Raw genomic sequence first — 23145 nt, 5'->3', positions numbered from 1 at the left:
GAGGCAAAGAAAAAACATGGTAAGTAAGGTTCAGTATGTTTATTTCAGTCTGCTCCCATTACAACAAATGGCTTCAGTAGTTTACACAGAAAAAAATGCAAGATTAGAAATACAAAAGGTCACAAAGGCATGGGTAATACTGTGTGGATAGACCATATATATTCTATATATCTGAACTGTCTGAATTAAAAATCAAACTAACCATGCTAATCTATTAAAAATGTAAACATATTATTAAAAGCAATTGCTTATCGTTATTCAGCAGCTAAACACCTATAAAATTATTATAATACAATTTCTCTTTCACTTTAAACACTTAAAAATGATAAAAGGCACATATCTTTTGCTTTGTAAAGCCCCCATTTTAAATAGTCGGAATGCATATATGTAATTCAAGTTTCTGATGAAAATTTCTACTACACCTGGCTGTGCAGAAATAGCTTAAAATGCAACATTAATAATAAAACAAGTACTTATCCATCTATCCATTCTGATATATGCTACTGAAAAATGACAAATTTTAACTCATTCAGCGTTATTCTGACAGGAGAACAATGTTTTAAAAATCATGGGGGTTGGCAAGTGTCAACAGGAAAAAGAAAACAATTTCTATTTAATGCATTTAAGGCATGTATTGACAGATCAGTATGGAAATGAAATAGAAATTTTCAATAAATAAATCCTTTGTTCTGCACACCACAAGAAACATACCAATATAATATCCTTAAAGTCACGTACATATATCTTATTGCAGTCAAATGTGATGTGGTTGTGATACAGTTCTTCCAAAGAACCTTATTCAATATGCTCTACATATATGGCAGCTTGGCTATACATATTCCTTATTTTCATTTTCTTTTTCCATTGGAGAGGAACATTTGTTGTGTTTCTTTTTAATACTTCTGTATCAAGGAATGCACATTCAGATAAATCATGGGTTATCAGTTTATCCACCTGTCTTCCAGCTGCTAATCTTGGTCAGGGTCATGGGGGGTAAAACAGCGTATCCCAGGCAACACAGGACACAAGGCGGGGTACACGTTGGATCAGGCACAAGTCCATCACAGGGCGCACACACACACACACACACACACACACTTTAAAGACACCTAACCGAGCTTAACAACATGTGTGTGGTATGCAGGAGGAAACCGGACTTGCATGCGGTGCATGTGGAAGCCTCAGAGGCGAGACTGAAACCTGAATCAAAGAGGTGGAATGCTGGTGCTACCAGCCGGTCCACTGTGCCACCCGGTTTTCTTAGTTTAGCTCATGTCTGTATTGTAAGTGAACATGGTGTCCATAAATAAAAGGTTCTGCTGCTACAAAAGCCATACCAGAACATTTTCCAACTTTCCAATCTATAACCTCACGATTTTTTTTTTTTTTACATATGTTTCTTTTTAACATGATTTTTTAAAAGAACTGATCTTAGAACCAGACGCTGAAGTGTCTGTGTGAAAATTCTTAACATTGACATTAAATGTTCTTATACTCTTATGCTCAAATATGACAGATATTTCACAGATATATTGTGTACATGACAAATTATACATATATTACTGGAAAACTGGTGAGAAATATCATCTAAAAATAATAGTCTTGCCACTGTTGACTGCAACAAAGTTCTTTAAAGTGACTGTAATTATATTGAGGTCTTTGGTATTTTTTCCTCCAGGCAGAATACAATGTTCATTATTAAAGTGAACCAGCACTTTCTATTTTCTGTTCTCTTTCTATTTAAATTTTAAAATATAAATTATCCAGGCTGTTGTGAGATATATTCTTTCAGGTTTTGCAGCATTTAAAACTCATCGCTCCTCCTCAGAACATTCTTGAAATGCATATTTCCTCCACAGCAAATCAATTAGCTTTTGTGCTGTCTTGAATATGACACAGGTAAAATCCTTCCTCCACAGTAAGTAGGAGGCATGAACCACCTTTGAGGCAAACTATTTATACTGAAGATTTTTCTCAGGACAGAAACTGCAGGAGAAATAAAATGAAGTAGTGAGTGATCAATAGTGTTATTGGGCTCTAAAAAAAGGTTATGAGATTTTCAAGATTTTAGAAATGTGGTCTGTATGAAACCTGACCTCTTCTTCATCCTCAGCAGCTTCAGAGAAGAAGGGAGTGGGACTGCTGCCATTCTTGCTGCAGGACTCACAGCACAGTTTGTTGTAGCCTGGGATTGAACAATATCGGGCTAGAACTTCCATTTGGCAGAAAATGGACTTATCCCCAGTGCACTGTTCATCTGGGAGAAAAGACAAACATGCAAAATCATTACAAGTAAATTAAAACTAAGTTGCACATGTTGCACACAAATGCAATGTTTGCAGTTTGACATTGTGCAATGAAAGTTACAATGGAATCCCATTTGGCTCAATTTAACATTACATTAAGTGTTAAACATTTTATGTTTTCAAACAACTTTAGGAGCCTGTTTTCAATAATATATGAAAAGATTTCAGTAGAAAGGCAGCATTTGTGAGGACTGGCACTGATGTTGGCCATGATTTGCCACCCCACAGAACACGTTTCCACTGCTCCAAGGTCCACTGTCAGCGTGCTTTACTCCACTCCATCCAATGCTTGACATTGCACTTGGTGATATGAGGCTTGCATGCAGTTGCTTGGCCATGGAAGCCCATTATGTGAAGGTCCCGGCAAACAGTTTGTGTGTTGGGGTTAATGCCAGGGGAAGTCTGGAACTCGGCAGTTACTGAGACAACAGTGTTGATGACTTTTATGCACCAACATCTGAATTAAATGAATAAGAGGTGTGTCCTAATACTTTTATCCATATAGTGTATTTATCACTGGGTTAAAGGAGGGAAGCTACAATGAATTGCATTGTACTTATATGATGAACAATACAATGGACCATGTTACCCTGTCTGGATTTGGGAGACTAAGGCCTTGCCCTGGAGCCAGACCAAGGCCCACCACCTATGGGATCAGATACAATGTTGATCAGGTGGCGGTCGAAGGAAGGGGCCTCGATTGTCGGCTACCAAAACTGGCTCTTGGCATGTGGAATGTAACCTTTCTGGTGGGAATAGAGCCTGAGCTGGTGCGGGAGGTAGAGAGATACCAACTAGATATTGTTGGGTTCACCTCAACACATGGCTCGGGCTCTGGAACCAAACTCCTTGGTGAGGGGCTGCACTCTATTGCACTCTAGAGTTCCCATCGTGAGAGGTGCTGGGCAGGGATGGCTCTACTTATAGCCCCCGGTTCAGTGTCAGTATGTACCCTGATGAATGAGAGGGTCACCTTCCTTAAACTTCAAGTTGGGGGATGGGTTCTGACTGTTGGGTCCACAAAGACCCAAGTATTTAAAGCTGCTCACCCTCTCCACTGCAGTCCCGTTGATGTTTAGGGGAGTGTAGGACCGCTGTTGTCTCCTGCTGAAGTCCACCACCAGCTGCCTGGCTAATGTCAGAGGAGAACTTGCCCATTTCTACGGCTGAGGTCACTGAAGTAGTCAAAAAACTCTTCAGTGGTAAGGCTCCAGGAGTGGATGAGATTCGAAAGTTCTTGAAAGCTCTTGATGATGATGGGCTCACATGCTTCTACAACATTACTTGGATGTTGGGGACAGTGCCTTGGGATTGGCAGGCTGGGGTGGTGGTCCCAATCGACAAGAAAGAGGACCTGATGATGTGTTCCAGCTTTAGGGGGATCACACTCCTCAGCCTCCCTGGGAAGGTCTATGCCGGGGTACTGGAGAGGAGGGTCTGTTCATTGGTTGAACCTCAGATTCAGGAGGAACAATGCAAATTCCATCCTGGTTGCAGAATGCTACACCAGCTCTTCATCCTCACAAGGATACCGTTGGGTTCACAGGAGTTTGCCCAACCAGTCTACATGTGTTTTGTGGACTTGGAAAAGGCATACGATCATGTCCCTTGGGGGGTCCTGGGGGGGGGGGGGTGATTCAGTAGTATGAGTTACGGGATCTGTTGCTGCGGGCCATCAGATCCCTGTATAAGTGTAGCGAGCGTTTGGTTCACATTGCCAGCAGTAAGTCAGACTCATTCTTGGTGGGTGTTGGACTCCACCACGCTGTCCTTTGTCACCAATTCTGCCCATAACTTTTATGGACAAAATTACTAGGCATACCCAAGGGGCAGAGGGAGGTGCGGGCATCCCTGCTTAGATTGCTGTGCCCACACCCCAACCCTGGATAAGCAGCAGATAATGGATGGATGGATGGAACTTATTTTAAATTGTCACTGTTAGCGTCATATTTATACGATTGGATAGCCCATTACAACCCATATGCCATAGCATAACGACATAAATGCTTAACAATCAAATAATTAGGTATGCACTTGCTCTCCAGTGTTGACTTACCATGGCACAAGCCGCGCTTACATGGCCTGATGGCTTCTGGTTTGTCCCCATTGCATTGACCCCCAGTGGGGCAAGTCACCAGGCGATGCTCCACACCCTCTCCACACGTCACTGAACACTGAAATTATATTAAATAATAAATAAGCTACTTTCAATCATCAGGTATATTCTAAATTATTCACATACCAATAGAGAATTTAAGTCTTACAGGACATCATGTGACATAGCTAGTTTATTGTTAAATAATAGAAGCATGCTATGCTGAACTAAAAATCAAGTTCACTGTTCCATCAGCTGCAATTCCCTGACATAACAGCAGTTAATACAATTGACTTGATTTTAAAAAGCTTGTTGTTGATTGATTGTCTTATTAATTGAAATGAAGGTTGGTGATCTGTGTGAATATAAGCTTTTGTTAAAATGCTTTGACTGCCCTTTTGTTGTGGGTTTGAGGCTAGCTAGTTGTAATTTGTTTTGTGGTTTTTCTTGGTGTATCATGTGTTTGTGTATTTCAGTGACGGTCCCTTGTTTTTGCTCCCTGGTCCCTGTTTGTACTATGTTCAGTTTTCCTTGTATCATGTGTTTGTGTATTTCAGTGACGGTCCCTTGTTTTTGCTCCCTGGTCCCTGTTTGTACTGTGTTCAGTTTTCCTTGGTCTTTGGCCCTTTTCTGTATCTGATTGCCCCCAACTGTTTCTTTTTGCCCTGAGTCCTATTAGGTTGGTTAATTGGTTATGGGTCTCACCTGTCCTTCGTCTAGTTTTGTTATTAGCTTCTTTAAGTGCCTACTTTGGTTCTGTTCCTCAGTCGGTCATTGTGGCTGTTGCCCTGTGTTAGCTGTGCCATTGTTAAGTGTGGTTAATACAGTTATCCCATGTTAGTTATTATAGCTTCTTGTGTTCCACCCTACCTTTCGTATTCTTGTTTTCTGGTGTTACTTCCTGTTTTAGTTTCTGTTTTATTAGTCTTGTTTTGCTCCCTTGTGATCCCTGTCATGCCCTGATCGTTCCGATCCTCCTGTGTGCCACGCCCCTCACTTGCCTCGTGTGGAATCCCCGTGTTTTCCGCTGTTTCTAGCGGTGTTAATTAATCTGGTGTATTTAAGTCCGTGTCTGTGTGTCTTCAGTTAGTCAGGTCATTAACATCGCCTGTGTTCCCTGTGTTCCTGAGTAAATTTCCCCTAATAACCCCCGTGTTCACCCGACTCCTGTGCCTGCTTCCATGCTTCTGCCTTCCATGCCAGCGTAGTCATGACAATCCCTTTGTTTTCTGATTCTCCCTTTGTGTTCCGTCATGTTAATAAAACCCTCCTTTGTCAGAGCCACTACATGGATAGTCTCTCCTTCATCATGCCCCCCCCCCCATAACATAAATTGCATCAATCTACAGAGAGCACATTATGTAAGCAAAATTTCTCCTGCTATACCTTTAACCAGGTCCCAGTTCTCCACTGAGCAGGACAGAGCTGTCTGTTGCAGGGCCTCCGGCTCTCTGGTTTCTTCCCACTGCAGTGCTTGCTGTGGACTGATCGATTAGCACCTTCATGAAGGAGCTGCATGCACTGCACTGTGCGGATCTGATAGCCTAAGTTGCCACATGTCTTGGTGCAGTGCTCCCATTCTTCTGCTATCCACCTGGATGAGTATACAAAATGAGGCTTAGACAGTCTGGCTTGTGAAAAGGCAGTAAGGCTGGTGTACACTTAGATAATGGGTGGGCAACCTTATCCAGAAAGGGCCATTAGGCATGTGGGTTTTTGCTGCAACTCCCTAATTAGATTATTAAAGGACTGACTGGCTGAAGAGTCCTCACACCTGGGTTTGAACAGCTGACCTAATGGTTATTCCAAATACCTGCATACACACCGGCCCTTTGTGGATCAGACTGCGCACCCCTGCACTAAGTGGGATGTGAGCTAACTGATAGACACAAACATGCACACACAATCATACAGCACAGAGTTTCTTCAGCTTACACTTGTAACTGTGCATTCATTGCAAGCTCAACCTATCCGCACTTGTGCTTCGTCAACTCCTTGACAGCATGCATGTTTGTAATAAGCTATTTGCCACATTCACGCATCACTTTGGACAAAAGCATTAGCTAAATAAAGTAAATGTAAGTGTGATTGTACAGATGCCAATTTACCTAAATGCATATCTTTAGACTGTGGAAGGTAGCTGAAAAACTGAATCTGAGAAATGTGACAAATAATTTTCCTTACGATAAACGCCAAAACAAAAAGTATTAATATTTATTAGACCGCGCAGTCTGTCCCAGAACAGTTCTAACACAAGTATTAGATTTTGTAGGATATTTACTCACTGTGGTGTTGTGCATTCTTCCATGTTACATATTCGACGGACTGGTTTTGGCTTTTTGCTGACGTCACAATAGCTTTGATGGGCCATCTTGCTGTCACCTTTTTTTCTACATCCATACTTAGTATACTGAAACCCTGAAACCAAACAAGTTCATTTGATTGCATTTGATTAAGCATAAGTGTAACATGGGGAATTTGTTTTTGCACGATACCTCCAGCACAAGGTCTGGAACACTGCGACCAATTCTTCAATGCCCATTCGTAGATATCCTCCTGAATTACATTGTTGTGGTGGACTGGAATGGAGTCTTCGTGTATAATGTATTTATACATCAGAGTAGATGTTGTCTTATTATCCTGAGGGATAATCTTAAAATAGACAAACATACATTCAGTTTTGTTTCAATGGATGATTTCTAAGAGGGTAAAGTATAAATAAGAGGGTAAGTCTGCAGAAAATTTGTGTCATTATGGCAACATCTGCTGGCAAAGCGGGGAAGTGACATGAAGGGCAGGGACAAATGGCCACTGACCCTGACATTCATAGAGCATTCATAATGCATAATAAACATGGCTATAATGTGTTATGCATTTTCATAAAAAGTTATAGCCGTATTTATAATACTTCATGAATGCATTACAAGGCATTACGAACGTATCTATGATGACTGCTTTAGGTGTTACCAATGTATCAACTCATTAAAATTAACAGGCATGGTAATAATGCGTTATTTGATACATTACAGCAATATTTTATCTTCATAACAAAATACTTCCGAATCCTTACCAGAACAACCACTTCATCATTTAAAGGCCCATCTGTGTATAAGGTCTCAACATTATTCTCAATGATGTAATTCCATTGCACTCCCAAATCAATGAAAGTCTTTGATTTTGCCTCGACTCCTTTTCCATTAAGTATATATTGTCCTGTTGCTTGGTTCTTGATTGCTGAAATAAACATCTTGTAAGGGATAACATTATGATACTTGAAATATAAAAAAAAAAAAAAAAAAATCAAAAGGTCTATTTGTGATGCAATGAAGTTCCAATAATAATGTATCATGAATTTCCAAACAAAAAAATAGCAGGGACCCTCTCATAATCCATTGATTATTGACATTTTTGCTACCTTTAGAAATAAGTAATACATAGGTGTAGCACTCAAAACCAATATCCAAAAGAGAATGGATAGAATTTGAAGCATTCATCCATTTTGTTAAATTAAATATCTAAAGTAACATTTCTTTTTACAAGACATAAGTTACCTTTCCATAATGATAACTCGCTCCACCGCAGCAAAGTAAACAAACATTCAAGTCAAGATTTTGAACTAGTACAGTGAAAACCGCTTATAGTGATCACGGTTATATTGATCAACTTCTTATTTGGAACAAAAAGCTTGGGACCGAATCACACACAAATACTGTTCAAATAATTAATAGGAATCAAGTAGTGCGCTTACAGTGTTCATTTTGACATGACAACATATGGAAAAAATGTAAACTGCGGTAATTCTTTTTTCTTTTTAGATTACTTTGATAGCCTTACTTTGCATTGAGGTAACCTGTCTACTTCTGGTCCAAAAACGAGTCACCAAGATGCAACAGCAAAACTACAATAAATGCTTTGAGACAATGTGACGCTGTGAAAATGTACTGTATACATAAAATTGAATTGAATATTTATGTACAGTATACTGTATTTCAGTGTATTTGAATTATACACAGTTCTGTAATTTAATTTGTACAATACTGTAATTTGAAAAGAGTTTGAAACAGATGTACTGTGTTTTAAAATCATCAGTAAAATTAAGTAAAGAGTGACACTGTCTGTTTTATTACCTTATATTCATGTAATAAATATACAAATGTAAATTAGCAGAGCAGCTTAACCAGGTGAATCACACACCATCCACACTATACAGATGCTACCAAAATATTGTTATTTATTAGAGAGATATTAGGCTGTCATATATATATGCAGATATGCAGATATATACAGTATCCATCTGGGTGTAAGTTCTACTTCGCAAGAATTAATTAATGTTTGAAAAAAATACTGTAACACTGGCAGGTAGTTAGAATTAGTGCTATTTAAAATGAATGAGGTAGCTTTTATAAAATTTAAAAAGCTGAAGTTATAGTGTCAATTCAAAGTAGTGCCTTTAATTCAAATTGCATCCTCTATACATTTACCAAATTTAGAAGTATATAAGTATGTAACTGAAACACTTACCAAGAATTTGAGGTAATCCCTCATGTTCTTGAACCATCACGTGTCTCGCAGCAGGTGGGATGAGAAGCATCTTAAAGTGGCCTTTGTATTTATCTGCAAAAACAACATAAGCAGAGATTCAGAAATACAACAGAACTGATTAGTGACGGAAAAAGGTTTCGCTATAGAGGTGGACATCTACTTGGTTAGAAAACACTTAATTTTCTTTAACAATTAACAGATAACAGCATGGAACGCACTACAAATCTACTACGACCTTTCATTGTGCGTGGTCATAATAACCTGCAAATGAAAATCACTGCAAAAGAAAAAAAAAACTGAGAAAGGTTTCATATTCATTCATCAGCCAAGGTATTTTGAGTCTTATATCTGACCCTTGTATTAACATATCGAATTTAGTAAAACAAAGTATTACTGAATATCATTCTAGTCTGTTATAGGATCATATCATACAGTAAAATATCACAATTATAAAAAAGAATGAATAAGTGAACCTTTGTCAGTTAAACAGGAAAACTGCTGTTTGGCCGCTGACTTCTGCATGTCCACACGCCTGCAACCTAGTAAGACTCACCAAGAAATGTTTTATAATCTTCTGTTTCATTCAGAGACACATTACTGGCTTCTTTAGCCAGAAAGAATGCTCCTCTTTTTTCCCCTTTACATAAATATTTTGTTACTGTTTTAAAAGATCCCATCTTCACTAATGTTCCCAATTGCGTAATTAATCACTGTGGAAATGTGATCACATGTTAAGGTTCTAGACCAGAGAAACTTAAGTTCTGTTCTTTCCTGTCATAAACACATCATTGTCAGAGCAGTTCTTCTGTTAATTAATGATAATTGCTGCTGACAGGCACACTGAAAAATATCCCCTCTCTATGTAGCCTCCACTGGATGCTTTTAAAAGGCATGCCAAATATTATTTGGCATGTAGGGGATGCAGTCCTCAGTTCAATTCAGACCATGTTCAAAAAGCAAGAACTGTAATGTCTGCCTTGATTATAACCAAATAACAAATGAATCCACTGACATGTCATTAGGGGTGTTGCATAGCACAACCTGGACTGGGGTACTGCAGAGTCAAGCTTTTGAATCCTCTAGTTATACAAATATATATGAGAGGTGCGTGAGGTTAACTGGACCATATCCTTCTATCTATGCATTACTGCAACATACTGACTACAATAGATTGAGAAAAGTGACTGAAAAATCTAAATAGGACATTGACCTGTCTGATTGTATAAGACTAAACATTTCTGGCAACATGATAAAGTCATGACATTAAAATATACTTCCTATAATGTTAGTCATTTTGCTGCACCTTCATTCTTCAGGTGAATGGCCTGAAAAAATACCAGTGAAAGGTTTAGTACGTAGCTCTCTCAAAAAGTGTTAGGCTATGTCTACATTGCAAATTCTCTGAAGGTAATTGTTGCCTGTCTAGCTTTTCAGTTCATTATGTCACCCAATGCCATGCCAATGTCATCCAGCTCACTCTGTTTTCCAGACCCTGCTCTCTGGCAGATGCTACACATCTCCGATCCCCAAAACTTTTTTTCCTTACTGTGGTCACAGTTTTTAACACTTAAGACAAAAAAAATTCCCACCTTAAACATTACTGCACTGTAAATATAGTGCACTTTTAGCTGCACTTTTCAATTTGAACTGTTAGAGTACCTGTATTTACTGCATCCATACTTTCAGTTGTGTCTTTGTGAGATGTGGATGTTTGCTGCTATTATTTTTCTCTTTTTCTCCTGTGTTGTTTTTATCTCTGTTCAATTTCTGTGAACCCAGATAATGAAACTACACCCTTTATACCTGCTACTCCATACACCCCCGCCTTGTCCATTCCAAAATAAGACAGTCCAGTGCATGTTTAAGCACCACAATGAAATACTAAATTAAACCAGAAAACCTTGCACTTCCTCTCCTATCATAACACTCCCAGTTTAGTCTTTAGATGAAGCCTTTATGATAATTATTATTTTACTCCACAGCTACAATTTCACGTTACCTTAAATGCTGTATGTTTTAAAACCTGAGATTCCACATAATTCCATGATTCTACATAAGGCATTGTGAATGAATACCTGACATGTTATTGGGTGATATGAAAGAATTATTTTAGTGTTATTATTTATGCACCTATGAATGAGAATTTTGTTTCATTCCTCTAACGTACAAAAGCAAGTCAATGAAAGAAAAGACTAACATATAGGAAGACAAAGGCATTAAGTAACGCTGGATACTTGCTGGTTTTGCTTTCAAGCAAATTCATTTCTTTTTGGCATCTCTTGCTTAATTTTTTTCCTGTTAAAAAAGGTACGTGATTCAGATTAAAACAGATAGGAGTAACAATGTCTCCATTCATTCATTCCACCATGCACACACTATTGCTGTTGGATAATCTCATTTGCATTCTGGCTAAGCCATAGTGTTAAATTACAGGCAAAAGGAAATCACCCCATACATTAAGTTTTCTCTGTCAAATTGCTGCCAATATATAACACATAAATCTACAGGAATTCCCTTTCATTGCCTGTGTTGTTGAAAATGGTACTTGCCATTTTTGCCAGTGTGGTGTAGTTGACCCATGGCTAACTTCGGTCTATATATGTTTTGGAAACATAGATTTTCTTCAAAATGCAAGACTTTTTTATTAATCATCTTATTCCGTCATGTCTGTCAACGTTAATTCAACATAAAGCCATCCAACAGGATATCAGTTACTTTTACTGCAGATATGTAAAAGTTTTAGGTCTTCAATGTTTAAAGCTCTCTGATCATTTAGTATATATCTACAATAAAAAATGCAATAAAGAAACTAGTATTTCTTCAGCTGTCCAGATTCTGTTCTTCAGTTACTGATCTTCTTGGATGACTAGATGAACACCACATCAGTTCCCAAACCTCTGTTCAGGGCCACCAGTCATTCAATGCATTCATTAGATTTCACCACCTGCTTACTTAATTAGATTAATAATTTTATGAGAATACTGACTAGCCAAACACGGTATGCTGGTGGTCGATTCAACAAATACATGGATATACTAGATGTTTACTGCAAATACTGATGTGACTTAAGGAGACATTTTGAAATGGTAAGCTAACACACTTTGGAAGACATCATAGCTTTATATGAACATGATGATCATTTAAACATAATTTTCTTTGGCAGCCTAAAAATTTTGCACGGAACTGAATATATAAAAAAGATCTGCAAGAGGTAGTGATAACCGCTTAAACTGAAAGGTTGCCTCCATGTTCCAGGTGGGACATTCTGTAGCACAATTCACCAAGACTTGATTTGCTTTCAGTTCTACAGATTGGTAGTAATGTTTATACTGATTTGGATAACATCATGAGCTTGTTAATTAATGGGTCCGAGGGTTGTACAATTAATCAATCAAAAGGAAAAAAAAAACACTCAATGAAAAAGAAGTTGCCTAAAAGATTATAATGGGATTTTACATGAAATATTCTGTTTTAGAAGTACATTCACTGAAATGCATTATCATTTGTAGCTGTATTGCTTTAATAACAGTGAGAAGCATATATAAATATGACAGTGCAAAAATATAAATATTTTTGAGGTATATTCATGAAATTTGTATTTCATATCAAAAGATGAAAATGTGGCTAAAATACAGTGTCACGCCCCGGTCGTCCGATCCGCCCGTGTGCCACGCCCTCGCATCTACCCCGTGTGGAATCCCTGTGTTACCAGCTGTTTCGAGTCGTGTTGATTTCCTGTTGTGTATTTAATTCCGTGTTAGAGTATGTTTCCCCAGTCCGGTCATTGACGTCAGTTCTATGTGCTACTGTGTGTTCCTGCTTGTGTTCTCCCTTAATAAATCCTACATTTCCCCGACTGCCTGGACTCCTGCTCCTCTTTCCCTGCTCCGTACTCCCACATACATGACATACAGAATATTAGCTTGTCTTCTTGGTAAAGTTTTAATAAATCCTAAACCATCCCAAACCAGTGTTGTTTATTCACAATGAGGGATGGCTTTACTGTGTATTTTGGGGACAGTACTGCATGCTGTGATAAAAGGTTTTAAAACCAACCTACCCGATTTCTTGGGAGTGCGAGTGAAAGTTCCCTTGACAGTCCTACAATGAGAGTTGTCTCCGCCACACACCCCACAATTATCCTCAACTTTGTTTGAGCCAATTTCTTTGTCACATCCCACTTTCTGTGAAAGGAAATAGGCAACAGAGTAAAGTACAGTTTCCAAACTGTGTACTGCTGATGGATATGGGCTGATTATCTGTAATTTGGCTTTTACCATACTGCCTGCCAAATAAAACCATAACACCTGTTAGAAGCACATCTACTACAATATGATGCTATCCATCAAGCAGGGAGAGTTTGAATTTTACTTGGCTGTATTTTGGATGCTCAAAGAATATGCATGATCTAGCTTGGTCATTTAATGATCTGATGTTTGTAGCTATCTATGGATAAGGAAAAACAAATATTTACAGATACTGATTTTGCATGCTGTCATCAACTGTGCATAAAATGATTCAAAGACATCATTAGCTAAAAAATAGTTTCAAAATTATAAGGTTATGTAATGTTATGGTGTAAATGTTTAAACAGGTTTCATGTATTGATACAAAAATGCAGCAGATTTTTTTCTATTGGTGTCAGATGTGTTTTACCTCGAACTAATTCGTTTTTGTTAGAAATGGCACTTGTAAATCAATCAGTAATCAATACATAATTATAACTGCCTGAAATTAATACAAAAATTGTATATAGAATGTAAGAATGGATGATGACTAAAATAAAAGTGCGTTGCTTGGGAGATAACAGTGGAATAGCAATACACTCTTTCCCCACAATCCTCTGCATTTCAGAGTACTGCCAGCAGAGTTTGCTGTGAATGGATGAAAGACCTACTCTGTGTTTTCTTCAGTCCTATATAAAGGTGAATAAATAAGAAAAAGAAAAAACAATATTCAAAGAAAAATACAGTGATAGAGCATCGCAAAAAGTGTGTTTTAGTTAAGCATTTAACAAGTGTAGCAAATTAGAAAATGACATCTCTTTCCTTACCACGCACTCTCCCCGCACACAGATGCTGTGAGGGTCTCTGTAGGAGCATCTTGTCCCATCATGCACTAATTGCTTCATGTAAGCCACATCACTTGTTTGTCTTGACTGACAGTGCAAGTGACATCTTTTATTTGCTAAAATAATAAACATTAGAAATGAAAACAATAATAGTAATAATTGTCAAACACCTCCATGTGTATGTATGTATGACCACAAAACAATACTACTTGTGGTTGATATACAAGTATTTAAAAATGTTTATCTACATACTAAGGAGGTAACTTATGAATACTAAATATCATACTAAATATTGTAGGCAAAAACGAGGTAAGCTACAGTAACTACATTCGGTAAAAAAAAAACAGCTGAATAAATAAATAAAAGGCCTACAGCCGCATCTTTACAGGAAAAACATATCACTACTGACAATGTGACTGGTCACATATTGCACAAACTCACCGTCTGGATGCTCATAAGGTAGCCAGTGGTGCTTGCTGTTTTGAAACTTGAAGTACAAGTTACGTTTCTGGCACTGCTGTGCCCGAAAGTCTTCAGATTTCTTGGGGCAGTCATCCATGTTGCAAAGCTGATACTCAAAGTTTACACCTGGACAATCCTGACCTCCATTAGAGGGGCTGTCGGATACATATAAAATTTTAAATTGATATATTTTATCCGTACATTCATCTTCCAACTGCTTATCCAGTACGGGATAGGTTTACCAACTTACAAATTTTCAAGGAAAGAGAGTACATTTTCACAAGTTTTTGAAAGAATTTTCAACTTTCATATGGTATCCACCCAAGGTCCCTTTCATAGCAGCCTTTTTCACAACACAGAATTAGCCGAAAATGTAAAAAAATAAAATAAATAAACAAATAGATTTTAGAAATCTGAAAGAGGCAGAGAATTTCCCATAGGAACTGCTCACAGGAATTTAAAGAAGAATATCAAGTTAGTTCCACACTTGACATATGTGCACCAGATACAGAGATTATAAAAATGAGTGCTAACTTTGCAAGTAAAACAAATTTATAGAAGAATAAATATCACTGCTGAAATAATGGGTAGGTTATTTTGCAGATTATACTGTATATCCCTCTTGAACCAACCTTAAAGTCATCCACATTTTTACAGTATGTTGCAATTCACAAGTTTTATTTAAACCAGTCTTACACAGGGTTGTTGCATTGCCGGGTTCTGAACCGAACCCCAGTCCCACAGCTTCGAGTACAAGAGCCAAACTTGGTCCAGGAGCTCCAGGCGCCATCTTGCTTTGCATGGTTGGAGGTCCTCCACATGCAGTGACCTTTGTAGCACCACTGGAAAAATGCAGATCTTTGGTAAACTCTCTGTTAGAGTTATACGTTATGCTGTTTTTAATAAAGGTGCCACAAAATAGCTAAATGTAATATGGCAATATGAACAGCATACTGAAACTACCTTTCCAGGGGCACATTCTGTCCCATCCAATGGTGGCCCTTTTTTAGTCTTGCAGAAATAGGGATTATCAGAGTGACTGCACCACAGTTGCTTGCAAGGATCAAAGGTACGAAACTGAAGAAGTTAAAAGTAGCATTTAAATACAGACATTCCTAACAAGAAAATAAAGATGAACACTATTTCCAGCAGTTTCACTGCATGGTCCTTCAATGCATATAACAAAAAAGAAAAGGTGTCCTGCAGTGCTTGTCCTCATTCTTTGACAAATGTTGTTTTAACCAATTAAAAAAAGATAACTGTGGTGACAGATTCACAATTTATATTCTTGACTGGTTAGTGAACACATACTGTAAGCATTACAGTAACTAACACTATTTTACACACATTTCTGAATCTACTTACGGATGTGCAGATCTTGTATCCAACTCCAAAGTCAAATCGGCATTGGTCATCCATAGAATAATTCATTCCAGGAAGTTCAGGAATTTGGGGCCAGTCATGCATGAAAGGGTCATCCAACAGGCAATCATATGAGCTATAAAACATATAGCACATATACAAATATGTGTTAACAATAATCAAACCAGAAAAATTTTATAAGGATTGTTAATTTTTTCAGTTTTAATCCACAGTTAGTTCAACAATTTATAATATGCAACATGCTGCAGAATAGTCAGTACAAAGCAAATCCCAATCGTGGAGGTGTGATGTCACTCCTTATGATATGTTCCATTAAAGTAAATTTAATCCTACTTTCAGATGAGAACTCACTGTATGTATTTCTTGAGCTCTTGCCCGCTACATATTGACCAGTGGTACCGATGGAAAGCAGCTTGCACAAGAGGTGCCATGACGCTGCCCATCGCAGTCTCATCCCCACATCGATTTCCCTGCCCGTCATGCTCCATTCCCAGCCTAACAGAAAGAACACACATTTATCATGGACATATCTTGTTTCTAGAAAACATGATGATAGGTGTCTGCTATGTAAAAAGCATATCTGTATAAGTGATTATTAAATTATAAGTAAAAAAAAATGATTTCAGAAGATCTGGTGAAGAAAAATACATGCTTTCTGGTATTACATATTTTTTCCAATAAGTATTTTAATCGTTTTTCGTTTATTGGCTGTTGCACTGGAAAAATACTTTCCTTTCAACATAAAATAATCTGCAGCATTTCTTTCTTAGCAAATTTAGCAAAACAGACAGTTGAAATTTCGAGTATCATTTTCAGATTTATGTAAGGACTGGAAGCCTTTTGACGTAAGAAAACGATGACTGTTTTGAAAACCTCTAACAATTCAAGTATCTTTCATTTACAGGAATGATCATAGAGCCATATGTTGACATAAAAGTATTTTTTTGTGCTTACTTCATAATCACTCTACACATTTCACAAGCCTTTGATTTCAGCAGATTACTATGCCATTTAAAAACTGAAGCACATTTGTCCCCTGAAACAGCAACAAATATAATCAGGGGAATGAAAATATTTATCTGCTATGTTGCTTGCATTCCAAGTGTTGACCTTCAGTGCTGTGTTCAGCCTGCCCCTCTCCATCTGGAGGGAGTTATGTAATATTCCATACACGCATCTGCCAAAGAAACCTACACATGGCCCGTTTCATGGGCCACCACAAAAGCAGAGGAGAAGCCGTCTTCGTGGTTCAGGGTGCAGCTCCGGACTGGATGGCACATTCCCGTAACTGGGGCATATCCTGCAACGGTGACAGAAAAAGAGGGTCGGGGACAACTGCTTATTTTATACAAATACTGTGACTTAAATCCAGTTTTTGAGCCTAAGTGACAACAAAAATGAATTTTTATGACCAAATATTTACTGCATTATCAATAATGTATTATTTAAAAAACTATAAAACCAATAATCACCAAACTGTATGACAGAAAACATGTTTCACGGACATTCTTAAATGAGCTGAATTGCTGCTAAGCAAATCAGTCTCTGTGGCATTGAATATATTTGCATATTATTTTAGTGGCTGAAAACATTCATTAATCAAATATGACCACTTCTGTGCCCTTGACAGCAGAGCTAGGTATAACATTTTTTCAATATTTTGGAAAGAAAAAAACAGGGTTGAGGACCTAGCCTAAATTTGTCGTGCCATACTGCTGCTCGTAACATGATCCACTAGAGATATGGTTTATTTGGATTTTTGAAGAAACACCTGATATTAAAATATTATGACTGCATTACTCAGGAGGAGGAAAACTGGGAAAATGTGAAATAGAAAAATGAATTTACTCCACGTGCTGTTAATTTCCCATGCATATGTGTAACATTTTTTCTGTAATACATCAATTCCACATTTAGGATGCAGCCTCACCGTTAATGTGTGGTGGCAGATTTTTTTGTAATTCTTGGAACTTATGAAATTATTTCCACAAATTTGAAAGACTGCACACCACAAAACCAGCTCAAGAAAGTTGGTTTCACATTTTTTAACATGCAAACATGGGCTATTTTGACCAAGTTTACATCTGGGTTATCATCGCTGTACATTCAAAAATTGGCAACAGGCCTTTCACAGAGCAAATAACCACCCCACCCCCGCACCCATACACATTATGAATATTTATTTCCAGTAACTTTCCCCCCCCCAAAAAAAAACATGTATCTCACAAATATGTGCCGTTCATGAAAGGGTATCAAAGTGTCACATATACTTTGTATCTTTCTAGATTTTAGCAATTATGTGTACAGCTCAGTGAAACTATGGGAAGTGAATATGTGTTATAATGTGCACAGTGCACACTGTATTTCTCTTTATTTCAGATTCATGCATCAAAGGAATGGCTTTTGAAATAAGAACATAAGAACATAAGAACTATACAAACGAGAGGAGGCCATTCGGCCCATCGAGCTCGCTTGGGGAGAACTTAACTAATAGCTCAGAGTTGTTAAAATCTTATCTAGCTCTGATTTAAAGGAACCCAAGGATTCAGCTTGCACTATGTTATCAGGAAGACTATTCCATACTCTGACTACACGCTGTGTAAAGAAGTGCTTCCTTAAATCCAGTTTGAAATGTTCTCCCGCTAATTTCCACCTACTGTATGGCCACGAGTTCTTGTATTTGAACTAATGCTGAAGTAACTATTCGGTTGAACAGCATCCAAACCCGTTAGAATCTTATAGACCTGGATCATGTCCACCCTCAGTCTCCTTTGCTTCAGGCTGAACAGATTTAGCTCAAATAACCTTTCCTCGTATAACATTCCTCTAAGACCAGGAATCATGATGTCACAGCAACTACAACAGACAGCATTACCATACATGATCCATGATAGCAGTTTTTTTTAGTGTTACACTATACTGTACCTTGCATACCAGTGGGGCCAAAGCTTTGTCGGGTCAAAAAGATAGCATGGTCATGGTGCTCACAGTGCTCGGGGTCAGCTTTCTGCTGGATAAAAGCCCAGCGACAGACATTCTCCAGGCTGCGAGAAGGGTTCTCCCTTTCTATAAGACTGACGGACTAGAAAAAAAAATTCATCATCAATAGTAAGGTTATTGTTATACTTATTGTTCTAGTTGTTTATAATCAAGCTTGCTATTCTCTGAAATAACTGGACTGCAGAAATATGTTATTTGAGAGTAAATGGAAAAAAATCAGCCCAGATTAGTTACCATGTTATCAATTTAGTAAAATGATACTATATGATAAGAATTAAGTATATTATATAGTTTAGAGATGCATGTTTGTGTGGAGCTTTTACCTTTGGATATCCAAGCATGATCATTCTCACGAGGACTACATTTATATGACAACCTAAAGAGACATCATGATATATTTCATTGACCTGAAAAAGATGAGGCACAGTTCAGTAACAATTTAACAGATTGTGTTGCTGTCTTTTTTGTTTGCCATGTTCATTTTATTTTGTTAGTTACAAAATAACAGAATTTTCATATTCTCTCATAGTTTTGATATGCTATGTTGCACTCCAGATGCTTTGTGCAATTCATTTTATTTATTCTCATATCTGACAAAGAACACAGACAAAATGAACTGAACCATCCCTGACATAGAACACAGACAAAACAAACTGAGGGACCCTGTCCACATTGTCAGGTTCTTGCCTGACAGTCCCTTAGTGCATGAAAAAAATGCAAGAAACAGGCAACTAATGGGATCTGGGTCTGCTAGAAAGTTTGAGATGAGATATGGCATGATATTCTTAAACATGGGACAAAAAGCAGGCAAGATTGGAACCAGAAATCTAAACAGAAACCTGCAAACTGGAGACTAGGAAACTCCGCAAGATTAAGAGCAGAAAACGGTATCACTATAATAATACTGATAAACTTTACGTAGGTTTCCATGAGTATCCTAAGATAACGAACTCCAGGAAACAAATTAAGCAAAGCTTGTTGTTCTTATTATATATTCCCTAACACCATCTGTTCTGGGACTGGGTGCCAAATTGAACCCGACAGGTCTGCAGAGGGGGACACCCAAAACTGAGTGAACCACTGAAATACCAAACTGAACCAAGAAGGTACTGATACCCACTTGGTTCTAGGATTCAAACCTGGACAGAATCCTATAGAACAGTGTTTCACAAACCAGTCCTCAGGGACCTCAAGACAGTCCATGTTTTGGCTAAATGTGGACTGTCTGGCAGCAAACTGGGAGGGGGCAAAAACATATTGACTCTGAGGACTGGGTTGTGATCACTGCAAGGATCACTTAGGAGAATTAATTAGATGTGATGGGCCAATCACCTTCCAGAATAAAAAACAAAGCACTCACCAACACAACGTTAAAGACACTTTTTTATACAGCTTTCCAATCATAGGCTTGACACCACACACAGCCATGTATCTGTACATGTACATGCATAAAGTTGGAACATTTCCCATGTGTGTTTTCGTCTCACAGGTGTGTGTATGGTTTAGATAAATTGGTGTTTTTAAATTGCCACTGATACATACGACCTCTGAAGGTCTTCCATCCCATCCTAACCCATTGTGACCCTGAATTGGATGCCAGACAATTGATATTGGTCAACTATAGCATAGAAAACACTCAGCTTTAAAAACAACTGAGTTTTTCCTATTAAAGGAGAGAAATTTATGAATATAGAAGAAAAGTGATATTCTCAAGAAAAAAGGTACATTCAGTGGCTGCTCGCTAATGCAAAAACCCTGGTCATCCAAGCAGCACTACAATTGAGTGCACAAAGCAGTCAGACAGGGTCAAGATGTTCACATATTGCTCGACTAAGCATTAGAACAGCTAAGATACCTGATAAAAGTGTTTTTAAATGTGGTGCGATTGTTGGTGCCTGGTTTGTGACTAATGCAGTAGCCCCAGAGTGTAAGGCAGGGTGCTGTTCAGCGCGATATTCAGTCTTTATTCTCTATACTCCTTACATTAATATATTAATATATTTACCTTTATTTTTATATCCTGTTTGAACCCCCAGAGGGTTAACATGATAGTCTCCTTGCAAACTTCACTTCAATTAAAAAAGTCATAATGTAGAAGAAAAATCCAGGCAAATATGACTTATTTATAGTAATACAAATGTTTCTAACCATCAAAAAACATCATAAAGCCACTTAAATAAAAATATAAATTAAATTTAGTAACATTTCAATATGGCCACTAGTTGAACTGTGCACTTCCAGTTTGTTTACATGAATAACAAAACAGTCCTGCACAAAGCATGCTGATCTTGGTATAAGGGTCCAATGATCGCTATCTGTTATAGTGCTTTGGTCTAAAGACAAGCTAAAATGCCCAAACACAGCAAAAACTACCACAGTTTACATGGCATCTATGACTTCATCTGAATTTACCCATGGATTTCAACAGATACACTGCGTATACACATGGTTCTCAGGATTCAATACATAGCTCATGGCCCACTGAAGAAAATGAGGCCTGATACAAGCCAATCTGTTCAGATTTCACTGAATGACTGGGGTCTTCACCTGACCACCATGTAAAATGGGGACTACTGACCCTCCCTTCTGACGGACCTCTCGGCCACCCAATAACCTGTACTGTAGCTCCTCAAAATGGGAGAAAATGAGTAGCCAGTGAAAAAGATGAGTTCAATAACATATCAAAGCCCCACCTTATTTTAAAGCTGTCCTGCACAACAGCTTTGTTGCGCTGGTCACTGTCACTGCAGTCACTTTTAAAACTTAAAATAATTTAATTAAACAGAAAAAACTCAAATTGAACACAGAAAATGCACTTTTTTACACTTTTATCTGCAGTTTTCAAGACTGGGTAAACTGGACATGCCATGGGGAAAGCTGACCAAACACTGCAGCCGCTGACCTAATCGAAACACGGTTTAAATCAATTGTTCCCAAGGATCAGAACTTTCAAAATAATAGTTTTGACCGGTCACAGAGAACTCCAAAATGTGTATAATGTCAAGAGAAACCACATTAGCATTTCTGCGAGCATGAGTTTGTTTATAATTCGAGTTTGTTTATCTATGTGTAAAACTTCTAGAAATCGTTTTATTTTTGATTAGCATCTTGTGACTGTCAGGATGTAAACCAGACCAGCCTGCATGTTGTGCAAGTTGTTTGAATGTTTTACGCATTTTATTTCAAGAAGGTCCTATTTTTGTGGTGTTTTTCAAATAGCGGGTGCAGGCTAAGATTTATTTTGTATCCATAAATTAATAATATAATGCTTTTGTTAAGTGCCTGGAAGCAACTGTAATGTAAACGATGCTATATAAAAATTAATTTAATACAAATTCCACGCTGATAAACTTTTTTTACTTGCATGCTACTTACTGAGCTACTGTCACTGTGTTAAAAAATAAATGGGTTTTGCTTGAAATAATACCCGATTCTAAACTATTCCTAAAACAACAGGCATGGAGACAAAATTTTCCGATAAGTGGATGAATCACTTGTCAGAAAAAATTATGTATGTACAATTAGCCCCATAAAATGATAGACACTGGTGAGCCATAACATTAAAATTACCTGCCTAATATTGTGTAGGTCCCACATGTGCAGCCAAAACAGCTCTGACCCATCAAGGCACGGATTCCACAAGACCTCTGAAGGTGTCCTGAAATATCTGGCACCAAGATGTTAGAAGTAGATCCTTTAAGTATTTATGGCTTCAAAGCTCAGACTTGTGTGTCCAGCACATCCCACAACTGCTCACTGGCACTCACATGCCCATCATAGGTTATTTCAGTGGTGGACAGGAGTCATCATGGGGCCCCCTGCATGGTCAGTGGCTACGCAGCCCTATATGCAGCAAGCAGCGATGCACTGTGTTTTGATACCTTTCCATCACAGCCAGCATTAAAGTTTTCATTAATTTGTATGGTAGTACCTCTCCAGTGGGATCGGACCAGAGAGGCCAGCCTTTGCTTCCCATGCATATCAATGAGCCTTGGACTCCCATGACTCCATTACTGAGTCACTGGTAGGCCTTCCTTGGACTACTTTTAGTAGATACTGACGCTGAATAACCCCATAAGACTTGCCGTTCACAATTTGGCCCATTTCAAAATTACTAAGATCCCTACGCTTGCCTATGTTTCCTGATTCCAACACAACAACTTGCCTAATGTATTCTGTAATAGCACTCTTGGCAGATGCCATTGTAATGAAATAATCAATTTTATTCACTTCACCTGTCAGTGATTTTAATGTTATGGCTGATTGGTGTATATCAGAATGCAGAT

The 23145-nt window shown here is 38.0% G+C and overlaps 1 protein-coding gene across 3 annotated transcripts in view; it reads right to left on the bottom strand.

Annotated features, from left to right (window-relative positions):
* Positions 1-24: 24 nt before the first annotated feature.
* adamts3 (ADAM metallopeptidase with thrombospondin type 1 motif, 3) overlaps positions 25-23145 on the bottom strand; it is a 52102-nt gene continuing 28981 nt past the window's right edge. For all 3 annotated transcript variants that reach the window (XM_023820711.2, XM_023820712.2, XM_023820713.2), the window contains 18 exons: positions 19183-19266; positions 18785-18941; positions 17054-17159; positions 16211-16354; positions 15842-15974; positions 15440-15553; positions 15173-15318; positions 14456-14631; positions 13997-14130; positions 13004-13127; positions 8923-9015; positions 7472-7635; positions 6897-7053; positions 6687-6819; positions 5788-5995; positions 4363-4480; positions 2097-2257; positions 25-1986 (listed from right to left, as the gene is read on the bottom strand). In XM_023820711.2, coding sequence (XP_023676479.2) covers positions 1975-1986; positions 2097-2257; positions 4363-4480; positions 5788-5995; positions 6687-6819; positions 6897-7053; positions 7472-7635; positions 8923-9015; positions 13004-13127; positions 13997-14130; positions 14456-14631; positions 15173-15318; positions 15440-15553; positions 15842-15974; positions 16211-16354; positions 17054-17159; positions 18785-18941; positions 19183-19266 — 2364 coding nt within the window. In that variant the 3' untranslated portion in view covers positions 25-1974. The remainder of the gene's footprint in view (positions 1987-2096; positions 2258-4362; positions 4481-5787; positions 5996-6686; positions 6820-6896; positions 7054-7471; positions 7636-8922; positions 9016-13003; positions 13128-13996; positions 14131-14455; positions 14632-15172; positions 15319-15439; positions 15554-15841; positions 15975-16210; positions 16355-17053; positions 17160-18784; positions 18942-19182; positions 19267-23145) is intronic.

Source organism: Paramormyrops kingsleyae, chromosome 2 (assembly GCF_048594095.1).
Source record: "Paramormyrops kingsleyae isolate MSU_618 chromosome 2, PKINGS_0.4, whole genome shotgun sequence".
Taxonomy (NCBI): domain Eukaryota; kingdom Metazoa; phylum Chordata; class Actinopteri; order Osteoglossiformes; family Mormyridae; genus Paramormyrops; species Paramormyrops kingsleyae.
The sequence above is the reverse complement of the archived record's forward strand: the minus strand, read 5'-3'. Positions and strand labels throughout refer to the sequence as shown.